The sequence below is a fragment of the Epinephelus moara genome, chromosome 16 (genome assembly GCF_006386435.1).
Source record: "Epinephelus moara isolate mb chromosome 16, YSFRI_EMoa_1.0, whole genome shotgun sequence".
Lineage (NCBI taxonomy): Eukaryota > Metazoa > Chordata > Actinopteri > Perciformes > Serranidae > Epinephelus > Epinephelus moara.
In genome coordinates this window covers 32,024,599-32,046,703 of record NC_065521.1, presented here as the reverse complement: position 1 = coordinate 32,046,703, position 22,105 = coordinate 32,024,599, and the positions used below count along the sequence as shown (strand labels likewise).

At 41.9% G+C, this 22,105-nt stretch overlaps 2 protein-coding genes across 2 annotated transcripts; both read left to right on the top strand.

The window, feature by feature from the left end:
* The first annotated feature begins 1,133 nt into the window (after nt 1–1,133).
* wu:fl23c11 (interleukin-17 receptor C) lies at nt 1,134–14,536 on the top strand. Its single transcript, XM_050065828.1, has 16 exons — nt 1,134–1,449; nt 6,110–6,137; nt 6,221–6,355; nt 6,619–6,732; nt 6,836–6,951; nt 8,794–8,905; nt 8,993–9,034; nt 9,197–9,330; nt 9,433–9,495; nt 9,584–9,641; nt 9,731–9,957; nt 11,527–11,574; nt 11,683–11,734; nt 11,947–12,042; nt 12,522–12,560; nt 12,890–14,536. The coding sequence occupies exons 1-16, from the start codon at nt 1,318–1,320 to the stop codon at nt 13,699–13,701; spliced, it is 2,208 nt and encodes a 735-aa protein (XP_049921785.1). The 5' UTR covers nt 1,134–1,317; the 3' UTR covers nt 13,702–14,536.
* A 1,621-nt stretch (nt 14,537–16,157) lies between these two features.
* Nucleotides 16,158–22,011, top strand: LOC126403342 (protein disulfide isomerase Creld1). Its single transcript, XM_050065943.1, has 11 exons — nt 16,158–16,440; nt 17,540–17,660; nt 17,745–17,827; nt 18,157–18,267; nt 18,371–18,462; nt 18,592–18,771; nt 18,878–18,973; nt 19,071–19,154; nt 20,204–20,299; nt 20,386–20,526; nt 20,612–22,011. The coding sequence occupies exons 2-11, from the start codon at nt 17,544–17,546 to the stop codon at nt 20,830–20,832; spliced, it is 1,221 nt and encodes a 406-aa protein (XP_049921900.1). The 5' UTR covers nt 16,158–16,440; nt 17,540–17,543; the 3' UTR covers nt 20,833–22,011.
* The last annotated feature ends 94 nt before the right edge of the window (nt 22,012–22,105 follow it).

Sequence of the window (22,105 nt, the reverse complement as noted above, 5' to 3'; positions counted from 1 at the left end):
GCGGAAGGGGTGCTGGGTGGGTCCAACAAACACCAACCTTCACCTGGGAGAGCAGCATTTGCGTCCCTTAAGATTCTAAAGCCAAACCCTGTTCTTATTTCCTAACCCTAACCACGTTTGTTGTTGGAGGAAAAACACATCAAATCACGGTGTTGTCCTGATGTAGTGCATTTATTTTGAAAGAGACTTAAATACTTATTCTTCCTCTTACCTGTAGCGCTATCTATCAATGTAGATTGTTTAGGTGTGAGTTGCGGAGTGTTGGAGTTAACAGCCATCGACATGTCTGCCTTCTCTTTGATATAATGTCATTAGATGGCACTTGGCTTATGGTGCTCAATGTTCAACCCAAAGTCGTCGACATCCGACGCTTGGGCAATGACTTGCAGTGTCAGACACAGGCTAAAAAAGCCATCCTTTCACGTCTGTGTTAGCGTCCTATAAGATTACAACACCAAACCCTGTTCTTTTTTTTCTAAACCCAACCATGTGCATTAGTTGTTGGAGGAACAAAAACATCAATATGCGTTGTTGTACCGATGTAGTGCTTTTATTTTGAAAAAGACTTTGTAAATGTTAAATTTCCTGTGAAAACGGAAGTGTATTTTGCATGCATGTAACAGGCAGAACTTGACACAGTGTCCCAGAACGTCAAAAACCAACGCACCCAGGGTACCTTGCACATCATATGTAGACGTGGAAAGTCCATGACCAAATGTCAGTATGTGACGAGGTTGGAGTGAGAATGTGTTGCTCTAACATGACGGTGATTTGCAACTTATTATATTAATCAATCTAAGGATGTTGTAGAGTGTTGTATCCCCCAAATATACAACCATTCGTCCTCTGTAATATTCACACCCATCCCATTTTCTTTTAAATTTACAGTGTGATATATTTATCTCATAGAAGTCCCTTAGTTGCACAATGTTATTATATGGATGTGTGCTGTCAGGCGGGTGTGCCTGTGGCCGTTTCAACTGAAACGTATTCATCTCTTGTTCTGGATTCCGCCGAATTCACCAACCAAGCAGAAACTTGTTGCTCGATCCAATCTGCATGGGACACGCCCAACTCCTAACCTGTCATCAGCCTGAAGGACTGACGTGTGGAACACAATCCCAGGAGCGCAACACCAGTTTGGTGTGGGAGGACAAGCCATGGTGGCGGGATTTTCATCGGCGGAGTTTCACTGTCATGCTATGGTGCTGGGAGGATAGTGGGATCAGCTCTCTGTGTGTGTCGGGATGAGGGGAGTCTAGAGCCGTGGAGCAGGAGAGAGACTACTGTGCCAGGCGCAGAGGCGCTCTCCAAGAAATGGCTCTCACACCTCTTCGGGTCCCTCATGTCACTCTCTCGGTGCTGTCACTGCTGCAACTCTGGCTGCTCGTGTCCGGGAGGGCGCTGGAGGTGACTGACCGAGGCGCACCTCATCTCACCTGTAGCGAGGTAACAAGTCACAGTGGCTGCGTCTACATGCGCACAAGTATCATGTTTTTTTGGTCGTATTCAGGATGGAGGAATAGGCTACATATCCCTGTGTACATGATCATAACAGCATCCAGTTTCTGATTAGCTGCAATTGTGTCTTGATTTCTCTGAGCCACTATGTTCTGCACCAAGGAAGGATATTCAGAAACCAAGATAAGGGCTTTGAATGCCACATTAAGGTTATCTTAGGTTGTATCAGAGTAGAGTTGTGTTCCAGAATCTGGAACCAGGATGTTAACTGGTGCTACATGTGACAGGTACAGATTTTCTGTATTTGTGTAACCTATCATGTACTTGATTGTGAATTTAAAACACCTTGTTATAACATATAGGACCTATTTTTTGTTTTCATAAGGTCATTTGTAAAACCACTGTCTCTTAGATCACAGAATCTGTCCTTTATGATGCAAGACATTAAAATCAGTCATAAGTTGTTAATATTTTAGTTGATCTAGTTTTACTAGATTGAACTAATGAGTGTGCAGGCTTCAGTTTTTGGGTTGAACTAGTAGAGGAGACAGAGGGAGAGAGATCAGAGTTTAATGTCCATTACTTATTTACTATTTTGTGCCGGGGTGTGACACCTTACCCCACTGCTCCGTTTCCAAGGAGGGTTGTTGTAGCTTGAAGTGTCTCTGAAGAGCTTTATCAAACAGAGACCATCAATATATGTTTTATATAATACACACACAAGCACATATAAGGTTGAAGTGTAAAGTAGCATAAAACTGAGACACTTAAAGGGGTACACCACCTAAATTTAGATTTGTTATTATTTCCACTGTCTAGGAAAGTTCAATCAATATTTGTGAACATGAGCTGCTCTCTCTTTAAGCCAGAAACCAGAGAAGTAAGTCTCAGACTTGTGATGTCATAGGGTATAAGGTCTGGAGCTGCCCCATAGACAATGAATGGGAGCCTGATTTTGTACACCCACAGAGTATTTGTTTTCTTTTTTTAGACCCAAATGTGCTTTATTCTGTTGCAGTGTTCTCAGTGCTGAAACAGAAAATGTACCCATACACTCAGAACATTCCCTTCTCACCATTCACTGTCTATGGAGCAGCTCCAGACTTTATGTGGCCATATTTTCTTTAAGTGTTGAAGTACTGCAGGAATTGTGATGAAAGTCATTTTGACACATCACACCAGAAAAATCACAGGTGTAGACAGTAAGATTAAAGGTGGCTGAATTCCACTGAGCTGATTCAGTTTCAGGTTCCTGGTATTGTGCATGCAGGTTCACTGTCACACTTTCATCAGCTGGGATACTTGAATAAAACTGAGTCATCGTTAGTAACACTTGTGCTATACTTACCATGAAAAGACAAACTGTTTGAGGTGAAAAACAGTCTGTTATTCTTGTAAAATTGTGCTTATAGTAATGCCAATGTATTGTTATGTATATGCTGTGTATATGACATATAAATGGCACTCTCTGGATCTGTACTGGGAATGGAGCAACATGCTTTTTGGTGTTTTGATAAAGCGTAGAAATGTCATGTTACACGCTGGTCCAAAACATAAGTCCCTCCCATAGAGAAAATGAAAATACAACTGTCACCACTAAAATACTTGATTGATTGATTTTTTATTATTGTGTCATGCACCAGAAGTGCCCAGCCCAAATGGGCTTACAAAATAATAGATATTAGCGACGAGAGAAAACCACTGAATGAGTCACAGTGAGACAGGCCAGTCCAGATCTTCTCATATCTGTTTTCCTTATGTAAGTATGTGTTGTTTCTGTCATGAGCTGTCATGTCAAAAATAAGAAGACAGCAAATGGAAAAACCAGATACCAGGCAGTAGAGCAATTAAACATATAAACCATCCTGACGCTTTTTCCAGGCTTCACATACAAAATTAGCAAGCTTAAAGACATTAAAATTAAATAACCAGTTCATTCTATCATCATCAGAGCACCAGAAAATTTCTGGGTTTTTAACAGACATTTCGTTAAATATTGGAGTTCTCAGTTCATCATACAAGGGACAGTATAAAAGAAAATGTGATTCACTTTCAACTTCATTGAGTTCACATAATTCACATAACCTTTAATCTTCTAGAATGTTTTTAAATCTGCCAACTTCAAGATTCAAGGGAAGGATTCCTGTTCTCAACTGTGCCACTAAGGACCTCTGATTTCTTGTTAGGTTTGCTTTAACATAAGGTTCGGGGCCATAATTGTGCTTAATGTGGATATATGTTCGTAATTTGGGTTTTAACAGAATATTAACCATTATTGTCTCAAATAAAGCGAATAGCTTCTCACTAATTGAGGCTATTGAACAAGTTAAATTATTACTATATATATACTGTAATCCCACCTCTTCAGATAGAGTGAATATTTCTTTTGCCCATGGAGAGCCGTTGAATTTACTCCAAATAAAAACTTTCTTATTGATCCTGTCTTCTGACATATTGACTAAACGATTCCACAATCTAATCATCTCACACTTACGTCTTATAGAACCAGGAAGCCAGCCCATGTCACCTTGAACGTCCAGAATCGGAGCAAACTTATGCACACCTAAGAAACAACGAGCGGCTCTGTTCTCTATGGAATTTGCAATTTTAGATTCCTTAAACCCCCAGACCCCTGAAACATAATTTAATATGGGAGAGACACAAGCATCATAAAGTTGTGAATAGGTAGAATATCCAAGAGTTTTACATATCTTAAACTTGCTGACCACAGACCCTAATGCCCTCCCAGCTGAATCTGCTAACAACTTAATTCCCACTTCCTTCGTCATAAACTCATCAAAAGTAAATCCTAAATATTTATATGTAGATGTATATTCCAGTCTTACCTCCCCAAAGGTAATATTTTTATTACTTGTTGGAGTGCCTTTTTTTCTAAAATGAATAATCTGGGTTTTACGTTGATTTATTATTAATCTCCATCCAAGTTTTTGCTCCAGCAGGTCTAAACAGGATTTTAGTGCCCCGATTTCAAAATCAATATTATCGTGAATTTCTTTGACGCACTTTTTGAGCTCACTTTTCAGGATTTTTTCCATTGATCCATACAGTCCATCCACCTTACTGTTCAGTTGCTTTTCAATATTGTCCATCTTTGACTGAATAACTTTCAGCTCCTTTAACAGCACACCTGTTTCTTCCTCATCTTTGTCCTCGTCTTTGTCCTGCTCACGGGTGCATTTGCCTAGGTTTCTCAGACATTGCCTTCTTCTTTGAATGTCTTCCACGGATAGTTGACTGTAGATCAAGTTTAAACTAAGTTGCTCACAGTATGCCTTTCTTTCATGGTGCAAAGTTCCGTAAATCACAGACAAAATCGTTTAAAACGACCGCCTCAATGCTCCTGCAGCTGCCTACTCTATTACTCTACTATTTCTTCTTTAATTTTCACCTGTCTGATGTTTTCATTGCTATTCTACAAATAAAACATTGAAATGAGCCATTAAAATTTAAATTAAAACTTGCACTCACCAGCCACTTTATTAGGTACACCTTGCTAGTAGCGGGTTGGACCCCTTTTGCCTTCAGAACTGTTGTAATTCTTCGTGGCATCAATTCAACGAGGAGCTGGAAACATTCCTCAGAGACAGCATCACACAGTTGCTGCAGATTTGTCGGCTGCACATCCATGATACGATTCTCCCGTTCCACCACATCAAGCAAAGGTGCTCTATAGGACTGAGATCTGGTGACTGTGGAGGCCACTGGAGTACAGTGAACTCATTGTCATGTTCAAGAAACCAGTTTGAGATGATTTGAGCTTTGTGACATGGTGCGTTATCCTGCTGGAAGTAGCCATCAGAAGATGGGTACACTGTGGTCATAAAGGGATGGACACGGTCAGCAACAATACTCAGGCAGGCTGTGGTGTTTAAACCATGCTCAGTTGGTACTAAGGGGCCCAAAGTGTGCCAAGAAAATATCCCACACACCATTACACCACCACAGCAGCCTGAACCGTTGATACAAGGCAGGATGGATCCATGCTTTCATGTTGTTTACACCAAATTCTGACCCTACCATCTGAATGTGGCAGCAGAAATCCAGACTCATCAGACCAGGCAACTGGATATTTTCTCTTTTTGGGACCATCCTCTGTAAACCCTAGAGATGGTTGTGTGTGAAAATCCCAGCAGGTCAGCAGTTTCTGAAATACTTGACCATGTCTACATACCTAAATGCATTGAGCTGCTGCCACGTGATTGGCCGATTAGCTATTTGCGTTAAAGAGCAGTTGAAGAGGTGTACCTAATGAAGAGGCCAGTGAGTGTATATGTGGCTGTGGCTCAGAGTTAGAGCAGGTCGTCCACTAATCGGAAGATCAACAGTTTGATCCCTGGTTCCTCAAGCCCACATGTTGAAGTATTCTTGGGCAAGATACTGACCCTGATGGCTGTTCCACTGGTGTGTGAGTGTGTGTGAATGCTTACTGAGTAGCAGATGGCACCTTGTATAGTAGCCTCAGGCACCAGTGTGTGAATGTGTGTGTGAATGTGGCATGTATTGTTAGAGCGCTTTGAGTGAACGGAAGGCAAAAAAAGTGCTATACAAGTTCAGTCCATTTTTTAAAATGTATTGAAATTTAATTTTTCATTTGTTTAATTCTCATCCACAACTTATCTTCCTCCAGGGTTTGGCTGACTGCACCGTGAAATTAGGTAGTGACACATTCAGCACAAGTGCATCTCATACCATGATAACAATCTCACACTTTGTCTAAAGCAGAATCTTCTTTCCATAGCCTCTCCATTCGCTGCTGCCCTGCCCGGTCCAGATGATACAGTGAATGTTGCACAAGTGCAGCTTAAAGTGATTCTGTGCTGCGCGGCCAAAAAGGACTGTGCGCCTTGCCTGCAAATCATCATCGCAGTCCAAGGTAGCTTCATCATAAATCTCATGTCTTGATGGTGTCAGGTAGGGTGACATGCCTTAAATTTTCTAAATAATTTTTCCTTGAGGTGTCTTTCACACCCCAATGATTGTTTTCATTGTCATTACTGTCATTGCCAAATCATCTCATGTTCCTGCATTGTCATCGTACAGTGGTTGTTTGTCTTGTCTTGTCTACCTGTTTGTCTGCTCTTGTGATCTTAAAACATCACGTTCTCAACTGTGGTTTTGACTGTCGTTGATTTGCAGAAGTGGATAATGCAAAGGAGATTTTTGAGGAGTCTGGTGACAGTAATGATGAAGAGGAGTCTCATTGGCCTGAATCAAAGGGAAGTGGTCACTTGGTGCTTCCTGTGCCAAGAGGTATAGAGCCATAAATCAGACCCAAAACACACATTAAGTTGAATACCTTTTCTATTCTGATTACACAGTTTACCTTTCTTCTTCTCTGCTCTCTGTGTTACAGCTTCGGTGATCGTGTGTCTCAGCTCCCCAGGCTCCATGGAAATTTGCAGAGAGCTACAGTTCAAACCAAGCCACTCAGGGTTAGACCGAGCATCTTCTCAACAGCTCACACACAAGGTAGCTGTGAGGAATTACCTCGTGTAGTTGTTGTATCTGTTGTTGATTCGTTAATTAAGTATAGTCTTCAGTGGTGGGAAGTAGATTTATCTGACTGTACTTCAGAGGTACTTAACTCCTCTCCAGTACTCATATCCTCTTGCCTGATATCAGACAGAACTGCCAATTTGTTACACTCCGTTTCCATCTTCAGTCTGATATTGCGTTCGCTGATTTCTCTGGAGGAGATTGATTTGATTTTCCCTAACCAGTCACGAGAGACCCATGTCTCTGTCTGAATCTAACATCATAGCCATGTCAATAAACCTGTTTTGTGGGAGTTACGAGTGACGCGGAGCAAAGTAAAAACAAACTATGATGTTGGGCAATACTTAAAAGAGCCTCAATAGCAGCTACTATTTTGTCTGTAGAGCTTCCAGGGTTGTTGTTACTCTTCGTTCCGGCACTGCTTGGCTTGACCATGGTGCTGATTGGCTAATTGCTAGTTCCCACACAGTGCTCAATGGTCGTTCTGTATTTTAACCAAGAAACCAATTGAAAATTCCAAAATATGAAAACACATCTGTGTAGCGGGACTTTGTCTTCTTTCCCCTCCAATTAATCATCTCACGACCTGTCAGATTTATCTTGTGACTTAAATAAGAGCGGCGCAATCCCTAGGTTGGAACCACTGCTTAAAACCATCCAACTCCGTCTAAAAAAACATAAACTCTCAAACGTAACCTGCTACAACAGTAAATCCTGCCAACAATACTTCTATGCTTTTAAGTTCATCCATCAATTTTCAACTGCTTATCCGAAGCTGGGTCACAGAGGCAGCAGACTGAGCAAGGTATTCCAGATGTCCCTCTTCCCAGCAACGCTGTCCAACTCCTCCTGGGGGACACCAAGGTGTTCCCAGGTCGGATGAGATATGTTCTGGGTCTGCCCCGGGTAACTCCCACCCGTTGGACGTGCCCAGAACACCTCTTACAGGAGGTGCCCATCCTGATGAGATGCCCAAACCACCTCAACTGACCGCTTTCGATGCAAAGGAGCAGCGGCTCTACTCCGAGCTTTCTCCGCTCTCTCTTGATATTCTTTTAAGTAGTATTTTAAATACAGAACTTTTATTTGAAACTGAGTGTTTTTACATTGTCTTATAAGGATCATCTTTCAGGATCTGAGTACTTTCCATCACTGCTAGTCTCTCACTATCTGACACTCCTACTTATTGAAGCGCAAGTCCAGTCTCACTCCAAAGTCGTTGAAATCTGGCGCTTGGGCAGTGACTTGCGGCGTTAGAAGCCCATAAAAAAGGCGTCCTTGGACATCGGCATGATATGCAGCTGGTTGCCGTATGGTTTAATGGCGCCTGGCAGTGTCAGGGAGAAATGCGACAGGACAAGGACAAAAGTTTAGGCGGCGAAAGTCCGGTAAGATTTCAAAGCCAAACCCTGTTCTTTTTCCTAAACCCAACCATGTGTGTTTGTTGTTGAAGGGAAAAAAAGTCAATTCGCGGAGTTGTACCGACGTGGTGCATTTATTTTGAAAGAGACTGTAAACGTAAATTTCCTGTGAAAACGGAAGTGTATTTTAAAAGAAGACGATGTATGTAACAGGCAGAACTTGACACCGTGTCCCAGAACATCAACAACCATTGCACCCAGGGTACCATACGACATGTATGTGGACGTGGAAAGTCCATGACCAAACGTCAATTCGTGATGGGGTCAGAGTGAGAATGTGTTGGAAGTGCTCAAAGGCTAGTTTCCAAAATATCTTTGTCTTTTAGTGTGCATGTTGTCACTGAGTTATTTAAATACTTTAAGTTTACTATATGTATATTTCCTTCAAATGCAGCTGCTGTTTGCAGAGAGAGTGACGTTCGGGAGTGAAGTTGTTGTCCAAGTCTACACACATTCAAAGGAAACTTTCCATGTTCAAAATATCACAGTCCCATCTTTAGTAGAAGGTGAGGTCAAGTGCTTTAATGGAAGAAAAACACTGAAATGCTGTCTGCTAATGTCACTAAACGTCCTCTCATCCTTCCTTATTACAGCTTGCTCCGCAACCCTAGAGAGGACTGTAAAGGAGTGTGATGGTTAGTGATTATGTAGACATCCACCTGTTGTTTATCTAGATTAACATGTATTGTTTGCATAAGCCTACTGATGAGCATGCACAAGAAAGTACCATAAAAACAGTTTCTATGACATGTTGCGAAAGACGGCTCAATTCTAAATGGTGACGATTGATGTGTCAGCTCCCAGACTCCGAGCTGTGACTGATCAGAAGAGAAATGTGGTCGTCCTCCAACTGGAAAATGCAGATGACAGACCAGATGAGATCATGTGCCGGATGGTTTGGAACGGCATGGCCGGAGAGGCTCTTGTATGGGTCAGTTAATGCTTAACTTTTCATCTCAGTCTGCTCTGTTAGTCAAAAATCAATCTTGTCCTTGTATATCGATCCTTTTAACTTTCTCTTTAACCTTCGCAGCCCAAAAACAAGACAGAAATAGTCATTTCGGTGAACTCTGTTGCACCATGCCTGTGCTTCCAGGTAAATGACATGTTAATTGTAACAGATAAGAAAAAGACAGCAAACATTTTGGGGGGAAATATATTTTAAACCAAAAATTTGTTTTCAGGTAGGCTGGAAGGGAAAGGAGTTTCAAAGAAGGTTCTGCCCCTTCAACAACCAACAAGGTAAAGGGAGTTCACAGAGGTCAACCTGAGAGCAAGATAGACTCTCATGGTAATGATTTTAAAGCATGTCAATGTTTTTTTTTGTTTAGATGCACTGGAAAGAATGCAGCACAGCGTGTCTGTGTCTGTGGAGGAGACTCAGATGAGGGAGGGTGGCGTAGGGCTGAGCTGGAATGTGAGCGCCCCCTGCAGACTGGAGGCAGAGATGTGGCTGTGCAAGAAAGACCTGGCAGGAGACCAGTGTGACGAGGTGTCGGGCTCCAGACAGAGACTGCACAACCATACTGGCTGGAGTGCAACTCGCAGTGGACACTGGGTAAAAATATCAAGACAAACTTTGCTTTCTTTGCAAGCTGTCACATCCCTGCTTTAAGTACATTTTCCACCAATACTTATGTACTTTACTTAAAGGAATAGTTCACACTGAAATCAAAAATACGTATTTTTCCTCTTACCTATTGTACTATTCATCAATGTACATTGTTTTGGTGTGAGTTGCAGAGTGTTGGACGTATCAGCCGTCAAGATGTCCACCTTCTCTTTCATATAATGGAATTAGATGGAACTCAGCTTGGGGTGCTCAAGGTGCAACCCGGTCTTGCTCTGAAGTCATTGAAATCCGACACTTGGGCAGTGATTTGCGGCGTCAGACACAGGCGAAAAAAGCCGGCCTTTCATGTTGGCATGATACACGGTTGGTCGCTGTTACAGTTTAACGTCGCTCTGCGGCGTCAGGGGGAAACGCAGTGGGACAAGAACAAAGGTTAGAGTAGGGCGGGTGGGATAGGTGCTGGACGGGTCCAACAAACACCAATATTCACCCGGGAGAGCAGTGTTTGCGTCTCATAAGATTACAACACCAAACCCTGTTCTTTTTTCCTAAACGTAACCACGTGCGTTAGTTGTTGGAGGAAAAAAAGTCAATTCAGGTTGTCGTGCCGATGTAGTGCTTTTATTTTGAAAGAGACTGTATGTAAACGATAAATTTCCCGTGAAAACAGAAGTGTATTTTGAAAGAAGACAATGCATGTAACAGGCAGAACTTGACACGGCGTCCCAGAACGTCAACAACCAATGCACCCAGGGTACATTCCACGTTTCATATGGACGTGGAAGGTCCATGACCAGACGTCGATATGTGACGAGGTCGGAGTGAGAATGTGTTGCGGAGTGCCAACAAAAAAAATCTTAAAAACTAGACAGCAATGTCTCTTCCCAGAAATCAAATTATTTAAGATAATCCACAGACCTTGTCATGAGCAGTTTCATGTAGGAACTATTATCTTTCTACACTGCATCTAACACTAACTCACCTCGCACCACTGAGCTAGCTAATATCACAGCTCAGCCGAGGTGGAGGCCAATAATTTTTGCATGTCATCTGCTTCTTGTCCATGAGTAGATGAACGCTTCTTTCTGCACGGTGATTCGATTGGCTGGTGTACTTCAGTAGAAAGAATAGTTCCTACATGAAACTGCACTGGCACTTTGTGCAGCACAAGTCGATTGGCACGTAGTTCGATAAGATCTGAGAGAATGCAAACATGTCTATGGTCATTTTCTACAAGACTTGGCAACTCACAATAAAACATTCTTGATTGATAAACAGCACAACAGGTGAGAGGAAAAAATATGAATGATCCCTTGAAGTAACATGTTACATGCATGTCTTACTTGTAGTTAAAATTATTTTATATTGTGGCGCCTACTGCACATCCTGACTGCACCTTTAGTCCTACCCTCACCCTGTGGAACCACAGTGTTTACATGTTTTTAACATTAATTATGAGTTTGCCTTACATTATTGCTGTATGTTTAATGATGAAGCTTAATTTATCTTTGGTCATTATTTATTCATTCATATATTTGCTCATTTACTTTTCAGAAAACAGGAGAGTTCAATGCGTCTTCACATCCTCTGCTTTGTGTTCAGGTGAGCTTTGCCTTGATATACTACATATAATCTTATACATACAGTCGTAAACATGTTTACTGCTTCACTGTTACTGTGCTTACCTTGACTCTTTCACTTGTTTTCTAGATAAAGATACATGGGATGAAGTCATACTTAAAGCCCCATTGTCCATTTTCAAGTAAGACTATTAATTATTTGACAGATCCAGATTAAGAGTGTTTAATGTTTAACTGTTATCAGCTAAACAAGTTACAGTTCTTTCATGAGAATGTGGCAGATAAGTAGTTAAACACTCACTTGATGTTGACTTGTAGCATTAGCAGTGCCTGTGAAACCTCTTTAATATGCTTTTTAAAGACTGCTGTACTTAATAATTAATTTATTTTCCAGCATCACGATGGAGATGGAGCCTACCACTCCTCATTGGAGTACTGCTGATGTGTTTGGCCATACTCGGAGCCTATCTCATACAAGGGGTCCTTAAAGGTTAGTTTTAATGACCTATTTCTAGGTAACAAAATATCCCAGGTAAAAATTGCACTCGGCTGTGTTTCAGCTCCATGGTGCCAAATGTAAGCCAGCTTTGGCCTGTTTACTTTTGCCACATCTGGCCCAGATTTAGCCATTACAGACATGGTCCTTCTCTGCCTGAGACAGGGCTCCAGGATGAATTAGCAGCTAGCACCAAAACGTGTTCTGGCCCGTTGATGATTGCCAAATCTGGGCCTGATTGGGCATTGTAGGCATCCCGGCTGAGACTCGGCTGCCCGAATCATGCCAGTTTATTTGACCTGATTCTGGGCCGTCATTCATCCCAAGTCTCAGCCGAGTCGGGTAAACAGATGCAACTGATTTCTTCCTGCATGCTGAGTTTGGGCCGATGCTGGGCCAGGCCACTTTGGCTACCTGGGATTAATAGAACCTTTACAAAATATCTCAGTGTGTAACTTCAGTTTTTCCTCTAGGGTACATGTGGAGATGGTTGAAAGAAGATGACGTTAAAGGTATGAGAAGTTCTGACATCTATTTCATACGGGGCAGTCACTATTTTCACAACCCCTTTACACTGTTACATTTTCACACTTGTATTCATACATTTGTAAAGTTGTATAATTATTTATGTTCTTGGTCACGTGCATGTATTGTCGACATCACTGGACAGAACTACCTGTTGCCCTCTAGTGAACCGTCTCCTGGTTGGAGCTTTGTATTTAGCAGACAAATATCAGCATGGCATCAGTCTTCTCATCTAAGTCTCTGCTAAAAAGCAAACAAACATTTTTTTCTCAAAATGTCAAACTCTCCAAAAGGTTTTAATCTTCTTCTATTTCAGGTGCTGTCGGTGGTGGTCATGTGGTGTTGCTGTACCCACCTGATGACGACCAAGCTTTGCCAGAGCTTATGAGTCACCTGGGTTCGTCCCTCCAAGCCCTGGGCTTCAGTGTGTCTCTAGACCTGTGGAGCCAGTCTGAGCTCAGCGTACTGGGCCCTGTGCCCTGGCTCCACTCGAGACTGAACCGACTGCAAAAGCAGGGGGGCAAAGTGGTGCTGGTCCTGACCCAGGCAGCCTGGATAAGGGCTGAAGAGTGGGGAGCTCGGAGCTGGGAAAGAAACACTCCCAGGGAGAAGAACAGAGACATGGAGGATGAGGAGACAGGAAGAAGCTACACTGCTTCCTCCCCCTGTGTAGATGTTTTTACAGCTTCATTAAGCTGTATTCTAGCAGACTATTTACAGGGCCGCGCTGGTGAGCGGTTCATGTTGGCGCAGTTTGAATCACTTCCGCCTGAGCCTCCAGGTGGTTTCCGGCCACTGCCAGAACTTTTCCGTGGCCTTCATGTTTACAGCCTCCCGTCACAGAGCCTGGGTTTTCTGACTGAACTGGCTGGGGCTCGGCAAATGGCTACTGCATCAGCCAGACGGAAAAGAGCAGGGGGGCTCAGGATGGCATCCCGAGCTCTGGCACGAAGGCTGTCAGGGTTCACAGCAGGGACAACTGTGTTAAACCTTGCAGGAGTGTCTCAGAGTTGTGTTGGAGTTGGAGTTGAAGACTCTGGGGAGACAGTGCCCCTCCAGTCGTACCTTATTACGCCTCCGTCCAGCCCTGACTCAGACCCCAAGGTCAGTGAAATGGAGTGGGTCTGACAGCAGGAGAGGAAGACACAGAACCAGGCTTCACTTTTGGGAACAGCAACCAGCAATGAGTTGAAGTGACACTCTGTGAGATGTAAAGTTAAATCAATATCTGTTTGCAGCTTTTGCATTTGCTGGTCTAAACATCAGGGGTCGGGGTGTTTTTTTTTATGTTAATGGCAGCAGAAACAGTTCTTCTTTTTTCACATAAATATTGGTTGTTACAGCTTGAGCTCTTGCTGCTCCACAGAAATAAAAGCGCAACACAGTGAAACCTCACACTACCTCTGAAAGTAAAAGGTCAAGGAAAAATACATCAATTGAAACACAGTATGTGGTCCGCGGTGTATTTTGAAAACAGCAGGCCATAGTCGGCTACAAAAATTACACTAAAATGCAAAACAAGAATCTCGATGAAGCTCCATTGTTTTGTCCTGACATTATATTGTTTGTAACTAAGCCTCTGTGTGTTTGACAAACTTACTAGTATTTGATATTCTGCATGCACATGTATTGTGTATATAAAAGCCCCAAGAGACATGAAGAAAAAAACCAAACAAAAATAAGCTACTGCCTTCCTCTGACTTTATAGGCTACATATTGTACAGCATAGTGAGACTGTTTATACTGTGTTTTGTCTTACTGTTTAAAGTGGGATTGAATAAAGAATCTGTCTGTATCATGTAGTCAGATGCTCCTCTGACTAGAAAATGATGTTGATACTAATTCATTACAAACATGGAGATGTGTGTTTGCAGAAGAACATCTTTTCATTTGTTTCACATGCAAAAGATTTATTGCTGACCCATAAAATCTATAAAGTGGCACTACACAGCAGACAACAATAACAAAGGAACCCTAAAGATTTTGACGGGTAAAATATTTATTTGAACATTTTCTGAATGATTGTTTTTAATCAGTAAATGCAGTCATCTTCTACAAATGTCTACATACAGGTTGTTAAAATGTACTTTAAAGGAACAGTTCACCCCAAAATCTAAACTTTTTCCCATTCTTCCTCTTACCTGTAGTGCTATTTATATAGATTTATCTAGATTGTTTACATTTAAGTTGCAAGAAGTGTTGAAGATATCAGATGTAATGGAACTAGATGGCGCTTGGCTTGTGTGCCAAACAAACAGACAAACATCTGAAAAACTCAACAACAATGCCTCTTTCCAGGAATCATGACCAAATCAATCCACAGACCTTGTTGTGAGCAGTTTTTACCGGACTACACTTAGACTATCACAGCACAGGAGGAAGCATGTATCTACTGCTAGCTCACCATGACAATACACTGACCCCCCACAGGACAAATTAGCAACCTACACATATTCCACACCATGGATGGCTCCTATATTGATATTTTGACACATGCAATGATGCTTGATGGGTAATATGTACGTTGATGCTGTCCAATGTCAAGTCTGTATATGTGTCAAGACAACACAAGCACAATAGCGTACACTAGAGCCTGTTATATTAGTATGCACTGGGGTTTGTTGCAATTTTCTTATGCCACTGGCTGAGGAATTTTTTTTTGTTGTTGTTGTAATACCGCGAGTGGCCACTTTGAAAATTAGCTTCAAAGCTGAGCAGCTTTCCTGGGGTATGCAAATCCTTTGTGCATACCAAGTAGCCATCATATGCCTATATATGGCTCACTTGAATGACTGTCTGATTGATTGACAGATGACGTGGGTGGGATGACACCTGGCTCTTAGCCTATATGTATACCTGCCACCTGCCTTTTCATTCATTCTTTTGAAGTTGCCTGAGGAAGACTATTTGGGTCGAAACGTTGCTTTTTTAGTCATTAAAAACTTACTGGGAGCTCTAATTTAGTGTGCGGATTTTCTTCTTCTTTCTGCATGGACCCCTATTATCCAGCACCTGACCTAAAGCAGGATTGGATGTGCGCACAACTACTCTGTCTTTTGCAGCTTTCCTGGGGTGCCTTGGTGATAGTAGAAAGAAAGTAGGTCCTGCACGAAACTGCTCACAACATGTTCTGTGGATTATCTTGAGTGATGAGGTCACGATTTCTGTAGAGAGACATTGCTGTTGAGCTTTTCAAATGTATTATTTTGGCTCTCTGAGCACCACAAGCCGAGTGCCATCTAGTTCCACTATATTAAAGAGAAAGCAGACATCTCTACAGCTGATATCTTCAACACTATGCACCTCACAGCAAAACAATTAAGATTGTTAATTGTACAACAGATAGGAGGAAAAAATATGTACTTTTGATTTTAGTGTGAACTGTCCCTTTAAATGCATCTCCACTGCAGCTGTGGACAGTCTGTCAAGCAAGACCTGCGACATAATTTGTTATTTAAATATCTTGATGGACATGTTGGGATATTCTCAGTGTGACATCACTGGCAAACAGAGTCAGCCTGTGTAAGATTAGCTGTTGACTGATTGGCTAATGAATTAAATCCCAGCGGGTTTGGGCGGTGTCATATCCTGTGGGGCTCAGCTGTGTGGAAAACAGAACCAACTGGAAGCTGTTCATTCATCCCAGCGCGAGGCTACTAGCACCGCGCGAGCCTGTATGAGCACCACCAGCGTTAGCCACTTAGCTAGCTAAGTAGCGAGACATTCAGCTGGCTTTCCCACTAAAATGGCTCACTTGAAGCATAAAAAGTGGCTGTACAAGATGTGAAACTGTGCCCGCAGTGCGTGAACCAGCAGGGATTCAGACAATCATCAGTGGTGCAGTGGACGTGGTGGCTTTGCAATAAGGTAAGACCAGCGTAGCTACAAGAAGTAGTTTTGCTAGCTAGCAAACACAGAAATAACAACGTTGAAGACCACTTAAAATATAGTTAACGTTAAATAACGTTCAGTAGACTTTGGAGATACACCGGACAATGATTAGCGTTAGCTTAGCAGCTAACTATCGACCTCAGCCAGCTGCTACAGTAGTTGGCTAATTGTGTGTGGTGCTGATGCTGAGCTAGCCAAGCTAACACTGGAAGAAGACCATCCCAACCACTGAGATATGTGCTTTTAAACAAAACAAAATTAATATAACATTTGGAGACACGTCACTGAGATACTTAAGGACTGTATTGTGTGTAATGTTAGGTTTGAATGTAACCTGAATTATGAAAAATTACTTAAATATGTATATATTTGACGTCGCAGAGGGTGAGCTAAATATCGGACAGTAATGTAATGCAATCCAGTTTAGCTACAAAAGCTACAGCTTAAAGATAAGATAATATAGGCTACCACCACTTTAACATTGTCCAAATAAATACTGAACATTATGCTTCACATAAGTAATGCTGGTGTATATAGTTCATAGCTTTGGATTGGGTGGCTTTACATTGTGCAGATGTTCCTGTTGTTTTGTCCATTCTCTCTACATATAGTAATAATATGTAAGATCCAGTTAATGCAAGTTGTGTCAGTGTCCCTAGAGAAACATAATAATAATAATGAATTTTATTTCTAGGTGCCTTTCAGAGCACTCAAAGACACCTTACAAGCAATGTTTCCTTTGATCTTAAAATCGAACAATTCAGTAATGTACAATAACCCTTAATAAAATGACTAGACAAAAAACATGATTATAAATGATAGGTATAGAATCATTGTAATAAAATCATCAGTGCAAGACTGAATATGTGTGTCACCACTAAATCACACTGAATATGCCAGCTTAAAAAGGTGGAAAGGGAGTGAATATTGCAAATGTCACATATTACATGACGCTTAAAACCTTTATAAAAGTTAATGTGTATTTTTATGATACCTACTCGGATGATCACTGTTTCCAAACACAAATATTTTTTTAGATTTGCCTCACATTACTGGTTTTGTGTGTTTTCCGAAGGATCATGTGGTGGGCCTGGCCGTTCCTGCCTGCTCTGGTGCTCCTCTCAGAGCTCTCTGTGGTCAGAGTCCAGACCGCACCATGCCAGACCTGTCGAAAACTCACAGAGAGTTTCATTAAGGTACTGCAGTTAAGTTCATGCTTGTCTTCTTGGGCCAAGTTTTCTTTCCAGAATTACTGAGTCTTGTAATTTTCCTTTTCTTAGGGCTTGGAGAGAACAGCCAACAAGAACTTTGGGGGAGGAAACACTGCCTGGGAAGAGGAAAAGCTGGCTAAGTATGCACGCAGGTGAGAGAACATTGTAACCAGAGTCGCACCTACACTTTATTGAGTTACTTGATCTATGGGGGTTGTGGAGTCAGTCAATACTTGGTATCACAAATGCCAAGAAGAAAACTTTGATCTTTCTTGCATTTCTTTTCCTGGAATCATTCAGAATAATTTCGGAAGTCCTTGATATTGTGTAATGTGTGAATGATTACATAAGACAGTCTATTTTTACAGTCCACTTAGAGGAGTGAAACCTCTCAGTGGACCAGAGCATGGCTCCACTATCTGTTGGGGGTGGGTGGGGGCGTTATTCTGACTTTCATCTCTAATTGCTTCTCTTGTTTCAGTGAGACTCGGCTCCTAGAGATAGTAGAAGCTGCTTGTGAGAAAGCAGATTTTGAATGTAACCGGCTGCTGGAGCAGATAGAGGACCAGGTGGAGACATGGTGGTTCCACAGGTAAATCTGATACATGCATTTTTCATTGTTTTGTTTCTTGTTCAGATGTAGTACCATGCCCCCATTTTAACTTAATGACTGACATGATGTATATGTCCAATAGGCAGCAGGAGGCACCAGACTTGTTTGAATGGCTGTGCATAGAAGAGCTGAGACTCTGCTGTCCACCTGGACGCTTTGGACCAGACTGCAAAGGTATGAAAAAAATTAAGAATTTAACAGAAGCTTCTTGCTGTCAGTGTAGAAAAAAATCACCATACTAATTCAGAGCCTTGGCTTTTAAGCGTTCCAGAGTACCACTAATAGTATATTTATCCAATACAGAGTGTCCATCCGACGCTGGTGGTGTGTGTGGAGGTCTGGGCCGCTGCGAAGGGGAGGGGACTCGTCTCGGAGATGGAGAATGTGTCTGTGATCCTGGATATTCGGGCAATCTGTGCCAGAGCTGTGCTGATGGCTACTACAGAGAGAAAAGCTCCAACGACAGCAAAGGAGCCTGTGCAGGTTGAGATTCAAACAACTGTTTTCTACTTTCTACGTGTATTCATTCCTGTTTGAGGTCATCTAAAATTGACCTTCCCACTGTCTACTTGTCTTTCACACTTTGTAGCTTGCTACCACTCATGTAAGAAATGCGCAGGTCCACAGGACTACAAATGCCTCGACTGCAAACCTGGCTGGATCCTTCATGACAACAAGTGCGTGGGTGAGTTTGGCTTTAGAGGTCATGTGGTAACATGTCATTGACTCTGTGCCAGCTTTCTGCATGCGTGTTGTTTGACTGGCCTTATGTGTCGTTTTAGACATTGACGAGTGTGGAACAGAGCTGGCCCGTTGTCCTTCTAACACCTACTGTCACAACACTGAAGGATCATATGAATGCAGAGGTATGTTCTCCTGTGAAGGGACTGTTGTCCGCATACTGTATTGTACCTGATGACATCATGCAAGTATGCTTTCCACAAAATTTGTAGATTTTTTGCAACTGGTGTGATATTTCTTTTTCAATTATCAAGTGTGAAAAAAGGCTGGTTTTAGTAGGGATGCACTGACTGAAATTCTGGGCTGATACTGATACTGATGCTTTAAATAACGATTTGACTGAAAGCTGATACCAATGTTTTATTGTTACTGTTCCCCCGTTTGTGCTGGGGAAACAAAGAAATCTTCTTCATAAAAAAATAAGTGAACTCAGGCCTTTCATATAACATTTTTGGACCATCCTCTGTAAACTCCTAGGGACAGTTGTGTCGTCTAAGTGCATTGAGATGCAGCCACGTGATTGGCTGATTAGCTATCTGCATTAACAAGCAGTTAAACAGGTGTACCTAATAAAGTGATTGGTGAGTGTATGTTATATTGATGTCAAACCCTCAACACATTTTCCTACAAACAACTGTATTTAAGTTCTCACCAAACACTTTATTTTAGAAGATAACATTTAAACACATCATGATAACGTTCTAACTTAAATTTGCCCAATAGTCCCAATAGTTTTCTGAATAAAGCTCGGGGGAAGATCTCTTTTCATCCTGAACACACTTTCTGTTGTCGCTGGGTAACAGGATGCTGTTAGTCCTGAGCCCTGCTCTTTTGCCTATGCAAAACATCGGCCACTGCAATCATGTAGTACCATCTTATTTGCTGACAGGCTGATGGCAGACAACAAGTCAAAAATCGGCCAGTACAGCTGTTCAGCTGATTAAATGGTTCATCCCTAGTTTTTAGTGTGGAGAAATTTGAGTAAGAAAAATCTACTGTATCTCATCACAGTTGTGAATGGTTTTCTGCAACTACTGATTATTTTTATTGGATCAACAGTCCAAAACCCCCAAAACATTAATCATATAGTCGTCTTAGTCATATGACAAAGAAAAGCATTCAGTTATTCATACAATATAATGCCTAATGGCCACTGTGCTTTTGTTGTCTCCAGGCTGTGACCAGGCGTGTGTGGGCTGCATGGGAAGTGGTCCTGCCCGCTGTAAGAAATGTGCACGTGGCTACAAATTGAACGGAGCAAAGTGTCTCGGTAAGGATGTACTGCTTATTTACTAAATTTCTGTGCCACAGCTCTGTAAGTTTTTTCCATAAACTGTTTTTTGTCTCATCTCATAGATATAGATGAATGTAGTGATCGTGCAATAGCGTGCCCCGGACTCAATGAGGCCTGTATCAATGAGGAGGGCTCCTTCCACTGTGACTGTGCTGAGGGATTCATCAGAAGAGACAGCATCTGTGTTGAGAATAAACCTCCTGGTAAGCAGTCGTAGCAGTAAAATACATATATTGCTGAAGGCTTCTCATTTCTGTTGGCTGAGTTTCTTTCCCTCTACCTCCTCAGCCGGCCCAGAGAAGGGGCTGTTTGACGACATGACAGATGACGAGGTCCTTGTACTGCAGCAGATGTTCTTTGGTGTTGTAATCTGTGCCATAGCTACGCTCGCTGCTAAGGGTGACATGGTTTTCACGGCCATTTTCATCGGAGGTGTAGCTGCCATGGCCGGTTACTGGCTGACAGAAAAGGGAGACTACATGCTGGATGGATTTCTGAAGGGACGCTAGACTGTCCAGGGCCAGGAGAAAGGACACTGGAATACCGGCCAGTTAAGGTGAATAAGACTCAACTGAGAGCAGGAAACTATCACTGCAATGCTAGCCTTTCAGGGATTTACTTGGGGAGTTACTTGAAAGGGCTTGGGTTTATTTATGTTACTAAATAGGATAACGCAGGAAAAGGTGAGAACTTGAAGGCTATGAAGCCGCGAATCTTGAAGAGGAATAACAAAGCAACACTGCACTGATAAAAAGGAAGTGAACTTAATCCCCTACCTCAACTTTGTTGGGAACAAGGGTGACATGAAGACCACTACTGATTGTTAAACGCTATTATGCATTTGGATGTCTCATGGCCTCAATGTTGAAATGATGTCGTTTTCTTCCACACAATCAAAACCTCTCGTCCATCACGTCTGCCATGTTTTTCATATCTCAATGCCGTAAAGCAGAGGGTTTCCCATCGGCTGAGTGGTATGTAAATTTTGGCTGTGTCGAGTCACTGCAACGCTCAAGATTCTTGCAACGGGCATGTTGTCAGATAAGGGAATTTTTAGCAATTTCCTCAATCACCCCAAAAAGAAAGCTCATTGAAACTCTGGGATATTTCCATTACGAGACACTGGTTATTTATGTTCACAGAATGACTTTTTACCTCCTAACTTACCGAATGATTCTTTTTAGTGATAATGCATGAAAACAGGATTTGAAACAAAAGGTACTTTACCGTATATATTAATTTATCGGCGTATTTTGGCATGGAAGACTGACTTCAACAGCTGCTGGATCACCCACACTACTGATACTGATAGTGTGTGTGTGTGTGTGTGTGTGTGTGTGTGTGTGAGGGAATGTGCTTCGGTAAATAACCAGATCCGATCTGGATGATTAAAGCCATTTTCTGTTGCCTTTAATTTATTTTGAAAGCAATATTTATTGGGAAGGTGTTTATCATGTTTTGCTCCTGACATTTCCTCTGTGTATTTTTGTGTGCATTTTCAATGCAGTTTTTTTAAGTGGGTTTAATTGTAATTCTAGCAGATATAGTAGCATCATGTTAGAAAGCCACTGAAGCATCACTTTTTACCCAACCATCTACTTTGTCTTTGGTTTTCATGTGTAGAAAGTTTACCACAAAGTCGTTCTCTGTTATAGATGTTTGCTTTACAATAAAAAGTCTGTCACTCATGTTTTTTATTAGAATTTTTTAATTTCATTTCCTCAAAGAGAATGAGGAAAAACTCAAGCTTGTGGAAAAAGATTTTCTGCGATCACATTTTGC